The following is a 19,334-nucleotide window of genomic DNA, read 5'->3' on the forward strand; positions in this document are numbered from 1 at the left end:
AATGTTTTGAAACACTGGGAGCATTCATGTTGTTTCTTCCTCGTGTCCAGTCGCTGATGTAATTCCTGGTATGAAGTCTTTCTGTGTTCATGACGGCTCTCCTTTTTTCTTTTTTGCTCAGAGTTCCCTCTTTTGTTATATTGGATCCTTTGAACGTCTCCTGTAATATATATATATATTTTTATTTCTCTCTCCTCTGTAATTTTTACAAAACCCACAAACATGTATCTTTTGACATATTTATACCATTTATATATATATACAGTACCAGTCAAAAGTTTGGACACACCTTCTCATTCAATGGTTTTTCTTTATTTTAATTTTTTCTACATTGCAGATTAATATTGAAGACATCAAAACTATGAAGGAACACATATGGAGTCATGTGGTAAACAAAAAAAGTGTTAAATAAACCAGAATATGGTTTATATTTTAGATTATTCAAAGTAGCCACCTTTTGCTGTGATGACAATTTTGCACATTTGGCATTCTTTCAAGCAGCTTCACGAGGTAGTCACCTGGAATGGTTTTCAATTAACAGGTGTGCCTTGTCAACAGTTCATTTGTGGAATTTCTTGCCTTCTTAATGTGTTTGAGACCATCAGTTGTGTTGTGCAGAGGCAGGATTGGTGCACAGTTCTATACAGTGAATAGGCCTATTCGACTACAGTTCTAATCCATATTATGGCAAGAACCACTCAACTAAGTAAAGAGAAACAACAGTCCATCATTACTTTAAGACAGGAAGGTCAGTCAATCCGGAAGATTTCAAGAACTTTGAATGTATCCTCAAGTGCAGTAGCGAAAACCACAAACGCTATGATGAAACTGGCTCTCATGAGGACCACCCCAGGACAGGAAGACCAAGAGTTAAGGAATCATGGTGTTCATGTGTTTCTTTTAATGACAGCAGTCAATATAACAACTGAACAATTATTTTTAACTGTACATTGAACTAAACATCGGAACATGTCTTTTTATGACAATTATCCCCAAAGTGTGCAGCTTTTGTCACTGCAGTTTACCTTTTTGGCCTTCTGGAAGAAAATGTTTTGAGATATTTGCGGCCTAAAATTCCTGATTTCGCAGGAGCTTTTCCAAAAAGTTCCGATGAAAGTTTTTATTTGTAGGTGTTTTTTACAATGAAATTGCCGAAAACAAGTGAAAGTTGGGATATAAAGTTGCGAATTGTCCTCTTTGTAATTATAATTGAATTATTTGTTGAAAAATAACTGATTAATAAACAAACATTAATTCATCAAGAACAAAACGATTGAGAAATGGTCCTCTTAATAACCTCACCAATATGCCAAACAAAAGATTACCAGGACTACAAAAATGTAGCAGAATAGGCTTTACTTATCCACAACGAAGTGCACATGTTGGCATTACAAAAGGACCATCAGTAAGAGTGAATAAAATGTTATGAATGTCTCAGCCTTCATATGACGAAAAAAAAACTATGATCTGTCTCGTCATCTAACGTCCGGCCTGTGTTTCTGCCGTTCTCATTCTATGCTTATCAATCTGTTTTGCTATCCTTGTTTATTTATTTTATCCGTATAGGTGTTAATGTTCAATTTCATATATTAATTTAAAGTCGTCCAATTTAAAGTCTTAAACACTAGCTGCTACCTTATCTTCAAACAGAAAGTAACGTTAAATCTCCATGGCAACAGCTCTTGAGGGTTTGGGAAATAATCAGATGTATTGCTTCCTTCATTATTCACAGCAAAATAAATAATGTTCATTACATGTCATAGATTTATTACCAGACTCTATGTAAAAAGGGCCACGCACAACTTGAGGAAAATGATAAAAAATGGAAGCCAGATCTATTTCTGAATTTTCGGTGCGGACATGGGCGTACGTTCTGTTTCCACGTCTGTTGTAGCCATTCTCATTAGGCCTCTTTCTCGACCCTACCTAGGAAAAGATCGCTGGATTCATGAACGCCTGGAAATGTGTTTTTTAAAGCTTAAGTGTCCGTAGCTGTGCACTGATTCTTAAGCCCAATTCTGTCCGCTGGTGGGAGCGTGCTCAGCTGTGTGTGCGCGCACGTGTCTGTGTGTGTGTTTGTGTGCATCGTGGCGGAACTCCGCCATGCGTGATACAGAGAGCAGAGAATTGTAATCGCAGAAATTACAGAAAGACAGAAATTACATGCCGTCGTGTAAATAAGATAAATAACATAAGGCTATTTATTTTGTTTAATAAAATAACAAGCTATAGACCTGTTCTATAGGAAAGGTAATCTTAAATGACTTCCGTTGTGATCTGGCGCTTTATAGAAAATAAAATTGAACAAAATTACCTTGACCTTCCAGGAGGGGCGGGGGGTGCCGTTGGGGGGGCGGGGCACCCCCCTAATATAACGGTAGGGGAAACACTGTAAGTTCATTAGAGTTACCAGCCTCAGAAACCGCCAATTAACTGCACCTCAGATTAGAGCCCACATAAATGCTTTGCAGAGTTCAAGTAGCAGACACATCTCAACATCAACTGTTCAGAGGAGACTGCGTGAATCAGGCCTTCATTGTGGAATTGCTGCAAAGAAACCACTACTGAGGAAGAACAACAAGAAGAAGAGACTTGCTTGGGCCAAGAAACACAAGGAATGGGTCTAATCCCCATAGCGGCCGCCGACAGCATGTTAGAATTTCCCCATAGCGGCCGCGGCCGGCCGCAACTTTTAAAGACACAGTTTTTATACTACAACATTAATTCATGAAATAATACTCCGCTAGTGGATACATGAAGATCTTACTTTTATTTGGAAACCGGAAACTGGGTATGCTGTCATTGACTTTTCTGAAGTATTTGTTAACTAAACTTCGCTACTGACAGATGGCCTGAGGATTACAGTGTCTCTTGCAGTAAAGGCAAGCAATCAGAGACGTCTGCATCTGTTCTCACTGGATGAGACCGTATTTTTGTGCACCAAAGACGACGACTCATCACGTTTGTATGACAGTGACGACCATGTTTGAAAAATCTAAATTAAAAAACGTATTAAAAATAGTAATATTAGTATCCTCCTGTTTTTTTTCTGACTAGCTAACTCTCCAGTAACGTCTTCGTATGGCGGTCACTGAGAAGTGTTGGTTTACAATAGCACCAGCCTCATCGTTCTCCAAATTGATAAGACATAGCTAGATCAATGAAATTTGAATGGATTGTAAACCCATGACACTTTTATTTGCAGAGATATGTAACATTTAATTATTGGTCTTTGAGAGACGTTCAATAAAGCTAATTTTCACGTTACCTCACTTGTGGAAATGACGGTCAATTTGTGACTTTCGCAACCTACGAAGCAAGCACCTGCGTCTGTGGGTGAGAGCTATTTTGTGCACAAATAACGGCGACATGGGTAATCGACATGGGTAATCGGCTGTGTTTTCTGTTTGTCAGAAGAAAATGTATTTTAAAATTTGGATCGTCATCTCAATTTTCATGACTAATTTTCCAGCTATTTTGCTAGCTATCTACATTGACTGAGGTAACGTAAGTCTGAGGAGTTCGAGCCAGTCAGGAGTTGGTTGATAGCTAGCTAGTGACTGCATCAGCCTCATTACTTACTAAACTGATCCGATTTAGATAAATAACATGTATAGTAAAAAAGAAAAAAGTGAAAATGGGTCACTTTTTTTTATTCTCACTTCTAATTATTCTTCGTTTGTCTCTACTAGTTATTCAAATCCCTCCATTCTTTTTTGAGCTGTAAGCTCATGGTAACAACAGTAGCTAAAGACAATCAATAGCAAGATAACCATTTATAATATATTTAAAACCTCATATTGAAAAGGCATTCAGCAGATTATTCGACAACCAGCTAGTAATATGTTGTGATGTTAAATTTTAAGCTGGTAGAGCTTTTAAGCTGTGGAAAGCCAATCACAATGAAATCAGTGCTCATATAGGACCATAGTATAGGACATCAATACTACATAAAATGTATAGTAGATGTGCAATAGCTAGTCCGTATGTAGTTCACACTGGGATATTGAGCCGATGATGTGACAGAAAACAATTGACAGAAAAATGGAGGAAACACTAATGGCTTCCACTGTGATGGCTTACAATAATAGGATAGTTTTTTCTTTTATGTGTCAGGAAAAAATATATTGTAAGTCACTTTGGATATACATGTTTGTTGTAGTTCCCTTTTTGGGTCACTTTGTCTCGTTGTTGGCCCATGAATTTCATATGCAGCCGTAATAATGGGAAAATGTCTTCAGTGACACTTACAGTACCAGTCAAAAGTTTGGACACACCTTCTCATTTTTTGAGAAGATTTTTCTTTGATTTTATTATTTTCTACATGGTAGATAAAACTTTTTTTGTTTAGTACATCATTCCAAATGTGTTATTTCGTAGTTGAAATGTCTTCAGTATAAATCTACAATGTAGAAAATAATAAAAGTAAAGAAAACACTTCTCAAAAAAATGAAAGGTGTGTCCAAACTTTTGACTGGTACTGTACATCTATATTTTACACACATGTACATTTCAACACAAATGCTGTACTGCAGTATAGTTGGCAGCAAGGCTGCAAACAAACAAAACAAAGATGGAAACTAAATACATTGATGAATATTAGTAAAAAACTAAATCTGTCTCATTTGAAGTGTATCATTTCATTTGTCTGTGAAAATACAGCATCTTTCCATCTACAGTGATCTAAATTGTGTCTGGTTTTGAACTGAAAGTTAACTGTTTTGAACAGAGTATCTAAATATCTGAAAAAATGCTGTAGTTGCACAGCGTTTTGCTAGTGGTGAACATTGATTGAGACAGGTATCCATGAATTTTGGAAGAAGTGGTCATTGACTGCATTTTGTATCTAAGCAATGGAAAAGTATCCCATTTAGTTCACATAGTCTACTGATATGCTGGATATGTTAAGTGTTTTGAGAAAGTGTACATGGTATTGAACCAAGTGTGAAAATGATTGGAAAAAACTGTAATGGTCTCACTCTCTGAAGCTTGTCACCTGAGTCTGCTATCCCTAGGTTTGAACAGGGTAGGTATCTGCATAACTCCTCATACCCATCTCGTGGCATGGTGTCTGCCACATAGGACACTTGTAAGGCTGGATCAAATGAACAGTAGTCAAGATAAGAGGGTAAATGATGGATACCCATGAGGATGTTTATTCTCACAAACACCTTCACCTCCTCCACAAATGTATTGCACCCGGATGCATTTGAAGAGGCATAGAGGTTGGTGTTTTCCACCAAATTAGCAAAAATGTTGGTTATCTAGTGTTAATATTTAAATATTAAGTTTAATATGTAATCATTCATTTACAAAATATAAAACAAATACTAATTAAATACATTAAGATGATATACATGTAATAAATAGGTCTGCAGTACGGTTCAAAACTTATGAATTTGAACTTTAGGGTGTATGTAAAGCTATGTATTTTAATATTTGTAGATGTCACTAATACATATTTGATATCATATTAACAAACAATGTATGCCCTTTCAAACAAAACAAACTTGTAATTGTAATTTTTCTTTTGTTTTCTAACTGTAACTGTTTGTTTACAGAATAACAAAAAAATACAGGAATTCTCTGATTTTCGCAGTAATTTGCTGCAGTTAAACCAGTGTCTTTGTAAGACGCAGAAGAGGTGAGTGGATGGTTTCTGCATGTGTGGTTACCGCCGTGAAGCATTGAGGAGGAGGTGTAATGGTGTGGGGGTGCTTTGCAGGTGACACTGTTTTTTGATTTATTCAAAATTCAAGGCATACTAAACCAGCATGGCTACCAAAGCAGTCTGCAGCGACATGCCATCCCATCTGGTTCGTGCTTAGTGGGACCAGCATTTGTATTTCAACAGGACAATGACCCCAAACACACCTCCAGGCTATGTAATGGCTATTTGACCAAGAAGGAGAGTGATGGAGTGCTGAGTCAGATGACCTGGCCTCAACAATCACCCAACCTAAACCCAGTTGAGATGGTCTGGGATGAGTTGGACCGCGGAGTGAAGGCAAAGCAGCCAACAAGTGCTCAGCACCTCTGGGAACTCCTTCAAGACTGTTGGAAAGCCATTCCAGGTGACTACCTCATGAAGCTAAGTTAAAGAATGCCAAGAGTGTGCAAAGCTGTCATCAAAGCAACAGGTGGCTACTTCTAAAAAGATCTAAGAATCTAAAATCTAAAATATATTCTGGTTTGTTGAGCATTTTTTAGTTTACCACATAATTCCATATGTGTTCCTTCATAGTTTGGATGTCTTCAATATTAATCTACAATGTATAAAAATTAAAAATAAAGAAAAACCATTGAATGAGAAGGTGTGTCCAAACTTTTGACTGGTACTGTATATTTGTATAAATGTTTCAAATGTGTATGTATACGTTTTTCAGTTATTTGTATGTATGCTCTAACATGAGGATGTGCAAGCATTTCACATGTATTCATACAAGTAATTTCAGAAGTGACCGTGAGAGCGTTTCAATAGTGAATGTAAGAGCGTTTCAGTAGTATGAATTTATAAAATTTCACTAGCATACAGAAGGTACTACGGTAACACTGGAAGGCGGAAGCAAAGAGTGCGGGTTTTGAACAGCGACAAAGCACCAATCTTAGCCAACGCCAACGGTCAACGGTATGGCAGCGGACAATAGGCTTGTGACAGCTGAGGCTGTATCCCTACTGAGGAACTTGCTTCAGTGACCTACGCTGATTTACTCAATATCTAACTCTGTAGATACACCTTAGAAATGGTCAGATTTTTCTTTGATTTTATTATTTTCTACATGGTAGATAAAACTTTTTTGTTTAGTACATCATTCCATATGTGTTCTTTCGTAGTTGAAATGTCTTCAGTATAAATCTACAATGTAGAATATAATAAAAGTAAAGAAAAAACTTCTCAAAAAAATGAAAGGTGTGTCCAAACTTTTGACTGGTACTGTATGTAAAACACTTGCACATGTATCTAAACTTTTTATATCTTTGTAATCATATGCAAGAGATTCAGTTATGAATGTATAAGTGTTCAACAATATATATATACAACCTTTTCATATGTGCATGCATGAGTGTTTCAGATAGATACGTATAAATGGTTAACTTGTATGCATGTAAGCATTTCATATGTATGTGTATATGACACAGAAGTATGCATGCCTGTGTGCTTCTCATATGTATGTGTTAGTGTTTCAGACGAGTATGTATAATGTTTTATAGATGAGCGTGCATAGGTTTACAGAGTATGCATGTATGTGTGAGTGTCTCAGTAGTAAGTGTGAGTCCTAAAAGGCCCCTCATACATGCATGCGTGCGTTTCAGTCTTACAGTCATAAAAACACTTTCTGGCTTTCAAATGTAACAGACTGTAGATAGGTTTCCACGATTGAGGTATCCCCATAGTATATCTATTCTCTCCATGAGACTCACATTTTGCTAAGTAAAACACAAGTAAAACCATTCGCTAACCATTCAGTGTTTAGTAAATCTAAACGAAACATTGTAATTAATTAGATCTGATATCTACTTTTCAGCAACTTACTTGTAGAAGAATCGTCATCACCACATTCTCTGAAATCTGGTTCCTCTTTAATTTCCATCAGAGAAGAATTTTCTTCTTTGCAGGTCAAGGTTGGTGATGTGTGCGTCTCAGTCTTACAGTCATGTTCCAGTTCAGGCTTTTCTTCCACTGTCTGAATTTCAAACAGATACTCTTGAAGGAAATTATCAGATTCTTCTTCCTCTTTAATTTCCATCAGTGAATCATTTTCTTCTTTGCAGGTCAAGGTTGGTGATGTGTGCGTCTCAGTCTTACAGTCATGTTCCAGTTCAGGTTTTTCTTCCACTGTCTGAATTTCAAACAAATACTCAGATGGGAAATAATCAAATTCTTCTTCTTTTATATTCTTCACTGCCATGAGTAGTTGTGATGGTTCAGTAGATCCTGACATTGTAGACCTCAGCTGTCTTTTGCAATGGAAACCCAGCAGGACATTTCTGCAATGCAGGTAAAATATTAGCAACATGCCCAAACACCACAAAGACACAAACAGACAGAAAGACACAAAAAAAAAACACCAACAAAACAGCCTAACATCTGACAAAAGATACCCAGGGACAAATGGATGGTCTGTACAATATCACACAAATCAGACAAAAGTTTTTTAAAGTCAGAAAAAGAGAAACATTTTACAAAAGCATATTTGAACAAATCTGTATGGGCTTAATGTAGTCATCATCCTACACAAATCAGACATCTGTATGGGCTTAATGTAATCACCATCCTACTCAAATCAGACATCTGTACTCAGTGCTAGCCATTTTGGTGCCCTAAGCATAACTCCTTTATAAAGAAAAAAACTTTAGTTTCTGCCAGTTTAACATTGTATTAAAACGAAAAAGAACAACTTCCTCAACCCCAAATGAGGGACACTTTCTTCCAGGTGTGCGGGCTCGCCAACAGCTGACCAACAATAATGGAAATCGCAAGGTTTCATTAGCCATACCATAAACCTATTCATTTCAGTGTAATTTTGGCAAACCACTACTGTACTTGCTTGGATGTATTGTTCATAGTAATAGTCATGACAATTACTACAAGTTTCTCTCAAATTTCATGTTGTTCTCTTGAAATAGCATTAGACCAAGGCTGGGGCCCGCACTCCGATCAGAATCAGTCAGAACGTCATTCGTAGCATTTTAACCCTCTGTCTCAACGTTCTATGTAACTTCACTGCCTGGCCACAGTTTTAACATTGTTTTAGATGAGTCAAGGGGGGGCGCTATTTACCTCTTGTCAGATCCATAACTTTGCAGCTAAAGTTGTGATTCCTGGTTGCTATGGTTATCTAGCTAAGGCTATGGTTAGCTAGCTAAGGAAACTTTTAATAACAAACGATTTAAATGGAAGATTTCAGCGTAACCTTTTTTGAGCAATTAAATATATCTCTTGTTCTGCCTGTTTTGTGATATACATGCCTAAACGATGCCTAATATTTCTATATGAAATAATATCGGCATTATGATTATTATAACTGATGATTTTTCAGTTGCCTATTTTTTGGTGTACCCACAGGAGTTGGTGCCCTACGCACAGCGCGTAGTGCGCGTTATGGGAGCGGCCGCACTGTCTGTACTGGCTTAATTTAATCACCATCCTACCTAAATCAGACATCTGTACATGCTTAATGTAATCACCATCCTACCCAAATCAGACATGTGTACGGGCTTAATGTAATCACCATCCTACCCAAATCAGACATCTGTACTGGCTTAATATAATCACCATCCTACCTAAATCAGACATCTGTAAGGGCTTAACGTAATCACCATCCTAGCCAAATCAGACATCTGTAGAGAATGATTTCAGGTTCAGATTTTGTAATGTTTTTCATCAAAAGCTGCCCTTTCTCTCAAATAGCCCCTGCTTGCTTGAAAAATCGCTCTGTTCCTGCTCAAAACAGTTTGTCTGCACTCAAATACTCTGTTGCTTGCAGAAATGTCCAGTGTTTCAGTTCTTGTCCTCGCCCTCGGGCCGCTTCAGCTCACAGACTTCTGCTCGCTCTCGCTCTCTCTCTGATTGTTATGAAATAATCGTAGCAAAATTCACCAACCAATACAAAATCATAACGTGAAATGAACTAAAATGCTCTCAGATTGCAAGACCACGCTCTATATTAAAGGATAACAACTTCATACATCGACAAGTTAATCAGCTATTGTTAGGCGCATATTTACATTTAGTCATTTAGCAGACGCTTTTGTTCAAAGCGACGTACAGGGGAGAAGCATATGAGCCCCAATCGCAAACTTTACACACACCAGATATGCCCGAGTTATGGTATACATACATTTGGCATCACAAGGCTACTCGGCTTACCTAGAAAACGGGAGCTCCACAGAAACTTATGTTAGGCGTCGGTCAGTCGGGGTCATATCCTCATAATGCTCACTGTGGGACCTCGTTTGCAGCCGTGTTCGGTTCCTTTTAGACGGGCAACAGCTAAATTAAAATGGTAAAGAACTATTATCCAGCCTAGAACGCATTAATAGGAACCCTTTCTTCTCTAACCACCGTAAACATCTATGCCTCTTTTCCCCGTGTTCACAACACGTTGTCTGTGATGAAAGTTCCTTGGAGCTGGCGACAATAAGCGACATTAAAACCGACAAAGAGTGTCAAAATAAAAGTCAGTTTAAAATGTTGGTTCTGCTAACGTTTATACGTTTTGCACAACATATGCCCATTGTACTGCTAGCTAGCAAAGATAAATACAGTCAGGGCCGTTGTGGGGCCACTTTTCAGCCCGGGAATTTCAGGCCCAAGATCGGCCCACTTTTTCCATGGTAGAGGAAATTGGATAAACGAAACAACAGTTCAGCTCTTACTATCCTGTAGTTTTTTTTAAATTAATACCATGGTTCAACAAATAATGTAAAGGTTAAATAATAATCCATTTAAGATGAGAAGTTAACAAAAGATGTTCCACTATTCCACAAGGATAGGTTGATAAATTAACAAAAGCAGAAATAAATAAATAAATAAAGCATTTGAAACGTATCCCACTCTTCAACAAAGAGGCATGTTGAACTAATGTTTACAGTTCAACTCACAGCACAATATACAGTTACATTGCGAATAGCACCAACAGCATCTACAGCATCAGTAACCGCCTAAGCAGTGCACTGGTTTTAGCCACTTTATCTATAACTGTGTCCTTGCTTATAGACATGAGGATTTCCTTCTCAGTGCACATTAACATGAACGCCTCCAAGTTGTCCTGACTCAATGAGCTTCATAGCCTATTCTTCACAAATTTTAAGGTTGAGAAGCTTCTCTCACATGCAACCTGTGTGATGGACAAAGTCAACAGAAACTTATATGCTAACCCAATGACATGATAAGCATCTGTGAGGAGGTTGTACTGTGAGAGTATTAAATGGACACAAATGGCACAGTTTTTGCAGGAGGAACATGTCCTGCTTTCACGCTCCATCTCTGGTTCTTCCATATATGGTAATCCGCCACTATCCTCCTGACCTTCCTGTGCCACCTCACTACATGCCCTGACAGTATAACCTTCAAGAGAGGACTTTTTCAGTCTCTCCCACTGGTATGCAAGGCTAGACAGCTCAGTTTGTAATTTGCTAACAGTAGCTCGGTCATCAAACGTAAGCAGACATTTGCTGATTTCCTGGAGTGCCGAGTTAGGAAGCCCATTTATCTTTATTTCAGGAAAGTTTTTAGGTTCAAGACAAGCGAAATCTGAGGCAAGTTTTGCATTTGCTGAAAACCTCCTATCCATGCCACAGTGTCCAGAATAACATTATGGACACCCACCTCAAAGGCAGCATCAGATGAGGCTACTGGTTCATCATCTAAAATCTCCCCTGGCATTCTTTTCTTTTTTCAGACACGCTTCTCTGGAAGTGTAGTCTGCACAACTAGCTCATAGTTGTCCATATCTTCCAGCTTTTCATTGGCCCAACTCACAAACTTATCAGCTGCCACTTTCACTCCCTCAAAGTCCCTCACATATTTTTAGACATTTTACTGCATACACAGATAAAGTTTGAGTTTTGTTATCAATATTTGCATAATATTTGCAAAGTCTATGGATCGCCATATATTGGGTGATATAAAAATGCTAATATTTTAATTCAATTTAATATTTTGCTTGCGAAGGTTGACAACGCTACAACGATATTAACCAACGCTACAACGTTAGCCAAATAGTTACGTTGCTAATCATTAGGCCTATGTCTCTCTTTACCAGTTGCCACTTGTGTTTGTCCTCTTGAAAATAAATCGGTAAGCTTGGCACATTTGGCAGCATCCTCCTCCAATGCCTCTCTTTTTTTCAACCCCCTCCTGGCCTCTTCCTCCCATCCATTCTCCCTGACGCGTATCGTTGCGGTAGGGCCGGCCCAGCTATCTGTAGCCTATCTGAGAAAACTTTTTAGAAAAGGTGGGCTATGGACCCAACCAACTCTATTTGGGAGGAGAGAACTTCCTCGCATGGTACAACCCATGCAGAGGCTGCGGTGTGCTTTGGCCACTAACCCATCCACATTACATTACAAGCCTTTGACCACTAACCCATCCACACTACATTACAAGCCTTTGAAACTGATCACTAACTCATCAGCAGTACATTACAAGCGGTGGCATGTGTGTGTGTGTGTGTGTGTGTGTGTGTGGCATTGGCCCATCTTCTATACTAAAAGGTGACAGAAAAAGGAACTTCACAAGTGGGCCTGTAACAGTGAGGCTTCTTCACGCCACCAGTGGCTGGAACACTTTTGTAGCCAGCTGCTTCCTTGGGGCTTTGTCACCACTGGATTTACGAGCTGTCTGCTTGGTTCTTGCCAGTGCTTATATAGAAGTTCAGAAGGTTCTTGCCATTGTTGAACCAATAGCTATTACTTCTCCTCTATCTAGTATCTGAATATAACAACACACACTTTTTTTGATCGATTGGTTATTAGCTAGAATCATTTGAATGAAAAATGTTAACAATTTAAACCATTTTTAAACAAAATCCTAAAAAGAACTGATGAAAATGTTGGTGATGAAAGAGCGTGTGAAATGAAAGTTACTAGGGGTGTAAAAAATAACCGATACGTATCGATATCCGTTTTTAGCTTGTAAGATACGACTACATCGGTGCGTGAAGTCCCGTATCGGTATTAAAATGACATGAACCGGTCTTTGCCCGATTTAAAAGTTATGAATCGGTTCACAAGCGTTTGTCTCTCCGTTTTTTTGCTACGCAAAACACAAAACACTCACTGACCTGTTGCATTTGATCTCAGTCAGAACAATGACAGCCTGTCATTGGCCAAAGCCCGCATAGCATAAACCAATCAGGCTGTATTCTCACAAATAACGCCAAGACCAATGCAATTTCAATGGCCTATGCTAGCTACCCTATCCATTTCAATGGCCTATGCTATGCTAGCTCCTTTGGCCAAGGAAGATAAATCGTTGTTGATTGCGTGTTTCTACAGACATCCTCGGATTTAAATAATTATAATAATAATAAATAGGAGAATATTTGTATCATTAACAATTATGTTTAACATTTATAGTAATGATTCCGAGACCGAGCCATGGTGATGTCCTAACATAAATAAAAGCACTATATTGTAAAGTGCCGGCATAGTCGCCCCATAATGCCGTGCGGCGGGCGCATACTTTTCTCTATGTGATGCACTAGCGCTCACCGATGTTCCCTAACAATGTTCCTTACTGTTCTAATTGCATGTCGTTGTTCTGTATTGGGACGGAGTTTATACAGGTGTGTGACGGTAGCACAGTCTGTTCGTGATAACTTGTAACAGGGCATAAAGGCCGTGCCATTTTGACATTGTATTGTTTTTGGTGTTAAATAAAAAGCCATAACAAATATTCCGCACTTCCGTGATTTGGTACCATATGAACACTGCAAATGGCAGTGAACAAATAATTAAGCACTAAACTCAATCGCGTGGATATAGACATAGTGGAATAGAATGGACACATCTACATTCTGCAACAGTAGGCTACCTCCACCTCTTCCCTGGTGAAATTAGGTCTGGGTTTACCGGTGCTTGCTTTGAAATGATTTTGATCAGTCTCTGAAGTTGCTTTCGCGTTGCCTGTGGAGTGTGCACATGTTGCAATAGCATGCTCTTATAAAGAGCTGGCGGGGCGTTTCTGTATGCAAGTTCAGGTGGATGAGAAAGCGCTTTCAATTAAGAACACATTTCCAGGCGTTCATGAATCCAGCGATCTTTTCTGAGGTTGGTAAGAAGATATTTAATAAGACACTTAAGAAAATGTTCGAGAATGATGTCCATTGTTTCCTCACAACTCAGTGTTTTCAATTATTGAACTGCATCGAATCGCATCGAATCGTATCGAATCGTACTGAATCGTTTTTATAAAACAATGCATCTTTTCTTGTATCGTATCGTGCCCATGTATCGAGATGCGAATCGGATCGTCTTTGTCATGAGTGATTTACACCCCTAAAAGTTACCAAAAGATTTTGATAAATGTTCTCTCTCTTCTACTTTGTCCTGCAACACTGAAGAATATATTTTCATATTTTCATATTTATTGGCTATTGCTAGAATTACTTCACATGGAAAACAATCCAAGCGGTGCCTCCATTTTATATGGTACCCCTTAGTGGAGACGTGACTTAATGTAATTGCAGCGCCCCCTAGTGGAGACGTGCCTGTAATGTTATTGCAGCGCCCCCTAATGGAGACATACCAGTAATGTTATTGCAGCGCCCCCTAATGGAGACATACCAGTAATGTTATTGCAGCGCCCCCTAGTGGAGACGTGCCTGTAATGTTATTGCAGTGCCCCCTAGTGGAAACGGGTCTGTAATGTTATAGCAGCGCCCCCTAGTGGAGACGTGCCTGTAATGTTATTGCAGTGCCCCCTAGTGGAGACTTCAATGTTATTGCAGTGTCCCTTAGTGGAGCCTGTAATGTTATTGCAGAGCCCCCTAGTGGAGACGTGCCTGTAATGTTATTGCAGCGCCCCCTAAAGGTGCCTTGAAGCATTATGTTATTTGGCATTCCCTAAGTTCCTTTATACAACTAACTACACAATATGTGTGTTAACCCATATAGTTTTGTAGTGTTATGTGAATGAACTCTTTTCAAACTCTCTTAAGCAATCCTTAATGAGACTAATTTACAAGTATACTAATTTGCTATTAAATAAAGAAGCTTCACTTTTTGTAAAAAGCTGAAAATGTTTACTGTGTAAAATATTAAATGAAATTACAGCAAAGTATTTGATATAAAAGTGTTCAATAGGATAAGTGTCTACCTAGAGACTAAATGTAAACAGAGATACAGACACACAAGTTACAGAGCTGGAGAAAAAATATATAATTATTCTCTCTTTCAAATGTAACAGACAATAGTAATAGTATCCCATGATTAAGGTAGTATTCATATTATGTCTCCTCTCTGTACAGATTTAACATTTTATTGAGTAATGCACAGGTTAAAGCCATTCACCAAAATCCAGGTGTTGTAAATGTAAGGCAGTGTATGTGCCACGCCGCTAGGCGGCGCTACAGCCCTGTTGTGTTGTCTGATAATTTGTTGGTTTGAATTAATTTTGTACCTTCTGATAACCCGTAGTGTTTCTGATAACCTGTGTTTTGCCTAGGACGCCATTTTATCTTTAATGTTTGCGATCAATCTCTAGGTCAGGGGTCTTCAACCTTTTTCAGCCCAAGGACCCCTTGGCTAAGGGAGACACTGAGCAGGGACCCCCACCCCCGCCGCCCCAAATTTGGGCCTGATATTCATATAATTTATTTGGAACTAAGTGTCAGTCACACACACACTCCCCTACACATGTTTGAACAGAATTACAAATCATCTGTGACACACAACTCGTTTTAATTTATTCTGTTTATTATTGAAATTTTTTCTCCCTTACAGTTAGCCATCACTGTATTAAATTAGAGGGACAAATAATTGAGTAGCTTGAGAAGCTTAAGTATGGATGAAATATCTCATACCTAGTGAGAGATCTGACGTTTGAGAATTCATCATTCATGTCTTTGGCAACAACATTCTCCCTATGAAGCATGCAGTGCGTCATACATGGCTCTTGCCTGTGCACATCGCAACGTTTTCCTCGGACTCTCTTCCACATTTGACATGAGAATGTTCAACAGAAGAAATACAGAGTTTCCTATAATGAGGATGAGAGACATTTAGTCTCCCCCTCCCCCTCCTCTGACACTAACACATCTATGAGCTGTTGATGAGCCCAGAGCCTTCATATGAGGTGCTGTTTAGGCCATGAGTCTAGGAAGCTCGCACAAACACTACTTTTTTTTTGTGCTAACTACTACTTGTCGATTATATATTGTAAACCCACACACATACAAAAAAAAAACACAAAAACATACTTGAAAAAACTCACTTCAAGTTTTTCTTTTATTGAATTCATGTCCCCTAACAATTTATGTTTCAATCTCTACCCCTTCATCAATTTCAAATATGATAAAATAATACTTCATCTTGTACATAAAACGTTGTTGAAAACAATTTCAGTAAGAGATACTCCATCATGTATTAGCAGAGCAGCACATCATTTGAATGGATCCTCTGGTGTCTCTTGAGAACAGCCATTGTACTAAAGGTCTTTCCACACTGAGAACACTGATGTGGCTTTTCTCCAGTATGTGTAATCTGATGTTTGGATAGGTTGGAGCTTTCCATGAAATACTTTCCACATGTAGAACACTTATACGGCTTCACCCCAGTATGGATCATCTGGTGTCTCTTGAGACGAGACATTACACTAAAGGCCTTCCCACATGTACTGCACTGGTGTGGCTTTTCCCCAGTATGGATACTCTGGTGTATCTTGAGATCAGACGTTTTACTAAAGGCCTTCCCACATGTACTGCACTGGTGTGGCTTTTCCCCAGTATGGATACTCTGGTGTTTCTTGAGATTAGACATTTTAATAAAGGCCTTCCCACATGTACTGCACTGGTATGGCTTTTCCCCAGTATGGATCTTCTGGTGTTTCTTGAGATTAGACATTGAACTAAAGGCCTTCCCACATGTACTGCACTGGTGTGGCTTTTCCCCAGTATGGATACTCTGGTGTGTCTTGAGAGTAGACATTTTAATAAAGGCCTTCCCACATGTACTGCACTGGTATGGCTTTTCCCCAGTATGGATCTTCTGGTGTTTCTTGAGATTAGACATTGAACTAAAGGCCTTCCCACATGTACTGCACTGGTGTGGCTTTTCCCCAGTATGGATCCTCTGGTGTATCTTGAGATCAGACGTTTTACTAAAGGCCTTCCCACATGTACTGCACTGGTGTGGCTTTTCCCCAGTATGGATCCTCTGGTGTGTCTTGAATTTTGACATTTGACTAAAGGCCTTCCCACATGTACTGCACTTGTGTGGCTTTTCCCCAGTATGGATCCTCTGGTGTATCTTGAGAGAAGACATTTGACTAAAGGCCTTCCCACATGTACTGCACTGGTGTGGCTTTTCCCCAGTATGGATCCTCTGATGTTTCTTGAGAGAACCCATTTCACTGAAGGCCTTCCCACATGTACTGCACTGATGGGGCTTTTCCCCTGTATGGATCCTCTGGTGTGTCTTGAGATAAGACTTTCGACCATAGGCCTTCCCACATGTAGTGCACTGATACGGCTTTTCCCCAGTATGGATCCTCTGATGTGTCTTGAAATGAGACAATGTACTGAAGGCCTTCCCACATGTACTACACTGGTGTGGCTTTTCCCCAGAATGGATCATTTTATGTGTGGTGAGGATGGAGCTATTCCTGAAATACTTTCCACATGAGGTACACTGATACGGCTTTTCCCCAGTATGGATCCTCTGGTGTGTCTTGAGAGTAGACATTTTACCAAAGGCCTTCCCACATGTACTGCAATGGTGTGGCTTTTCTCCTGTGTGTATTCGTTGATGAATTGAAAGAAGGGAAGGTTTGGCAAAGGTTTTGAAACACTGAGAGCATTCATGTTGTTCCTTCCTGGTGTCCAGTCGCTGATGTAATTCCTGGTATGAAGTCTTTCTGCACTGGGGGCGTTTGTGACATCTCTCTTTGTTTCTTTTTTCCTCAGAGTTCCCTCTTTTGTTAGATTGGATCCTTTGAATGTGTCCTAAAATATTATAAATAAAGTTCAGCAATATTTTCTCTCTCCTCCTCTATCTGGGCTGTAATTTCTACAACACTGGTACATATTTGTGATATGTTTTTTGACATATTGGTTATTTGATAGAAATCACTTTGAAGTTACTTAGTATAAAAGTGTCTACCAAGAGACTAAATGTAAATGTAAACAGAGATGCACACACAATTGAGTTACAGAATTAGAGAAAAAAATTATGGCAGACACTTTCTCTCTTTTGATTATAAAGGACTGCAGATATTATCCCATGACTAAAATATACCCACAGTATTTATGTTCATTGAATAAGTCTCACGTTGTAAAGCACAAGTTGGCAATTCTCTAAAATTCATGTTTTGTAAATATGCACAAACCTAACAATAAGTAAGCAACTTACTTGTAGGCGAAGAGTTGAAGTCACCATATTCTCTTGAATCAAATTCTTCTTCATTTTTGATTTCCATTGGTGAATACTTTTCTTCTTTCAAGGTCATGATGGTAGACGTGTGCATTTCGGCCTTGCATTCATATTCCAGTCCAGGCTTTTCTTCCACTGTCTTACATGTAGACAGATACTCTTGTAGGAAATCATCAAATTCTTCTTCTTTTATCTCCTTCTTCACTGAAGTGGGCAGTTGTGAAGGTTCAGTAAATCCAGACATTTCTGATTTTAGTTCTGTTTTGGAAAAAGAAAATCGGTTACACTATCCTTTGATGCAAAAATTCAGTGAAAATCTCTGAAGAAAGAACTCCAGTATAGTTGTACTGTTGGTGAATTACACATACAGTATACTAGAATACCAGTGCCAGCCTTAAAAAGGTGAGTTTAGTAATCTGACTTCTTGAAGTGGTGTTCATTTATAGCTTCTTCTGTCTGACCTTTTATCTTCCTAGATTAAAATCTAGCCAATCAGCTCTAGGAGCCTTTGGAATCCAAAATAGCATGACAAAGGATTATGGGCAGGAGTTTCATGTCAATGAGCACCGTTTACACGACTGATGGCCCTCAGGTGGGCATGGCCATAGCTTAGCCTGCAGAAACTCCACAAAGGGAGGTAGGTGGGGGTGGGGTGGATGTGTGAACTGAGAAGTGGGGGTGGGCTGATGAACTGAAGAAAGCCTCCATTCATTTTCATACTGTATGTTTGTTTGTGTATTTATTAGTGCTGTCAGTTTAACGCGTTATAAACGAAATGGATGATAAAAAGCTTCTGAATGGAAAGTTTACGTTTAAAAGTTCTGTTGTGCAAAAGAAGCCAGCTTCACTGTTGTCTGAAAATGTCAACAGGCAGCTGGCTGAAAGCAAAGAAGTAGTAGGCTTACCTTTTATTGGTAACCTAACTGTTACGGGTTAATTGTTTCTGAAATAAGAGGCCTGACTGCTATGTTCCCAGCAAACTTGAAAAAAATAAAATATTAAGCCATGGTTTAACTGCACTATAGGCTGAGTCCTTGTTTACCTGAAATGTGCACTTTATAATTTTATTTTGTACCACCCTGTTTGGCAATGTTGGTTTTCAATAAAATAAAACATTTGCATAAAGCAAGCCAATCCACTTTTCCATGTTGATAAGGGCATTAAAATAAAAATAAAAAAAATTAATTAATTAATAAATGAAGGGACATTTAGAATAGATACAAATTTGCGATTAATCG

The 19,334-nt window shown here is 38.8% G+C and overlaps 1 protein-coding gene across 1 annotated transcript in view; it reads right to left on the reverse strand.

The window, feature by feature from the left end:
* Positions 1–17,498, reverse strand: part of LOC122128521 (zinc finger protein 836-like) — a 24,141-nt gene extending 6,643 nt beyond the window's left edge. Inside the window, exons 1-2 of the mRNA XM_042703808.1 lie at positions 17,307–17,498; positions 16,172–17,222 (exon numbers count right to left, since the gene is read on the reverse strand). Coding sequence (XP_042559742.1) covers positions 16,172–17,222; positions 17,307–17,409 — 1,154 coding nt within the window. The 5' untranslated portion in view covers positions 17,410–17,498. The remainder of the gene's footprint in view (positions 1–16,171; positions 17,223–17,306) is intronic.
* Positions 17,499–19,334: the final 1,836 nt, after the last annotated feature.

The sequence above is a fragment of the Clupea harengus genome, chromosome 26 (genome assembly GCF_900700415.2).
Source record: "Clupea harengus chromosome 26, Ch_v2.0.2, whole genome shotgun sequence".
Lineage (NCBI taxonomy): Eukaryota > Metazoa > Chordata > Actinopteri > Clupeiformes > Clupeidae > Clupea > Clupea harengus.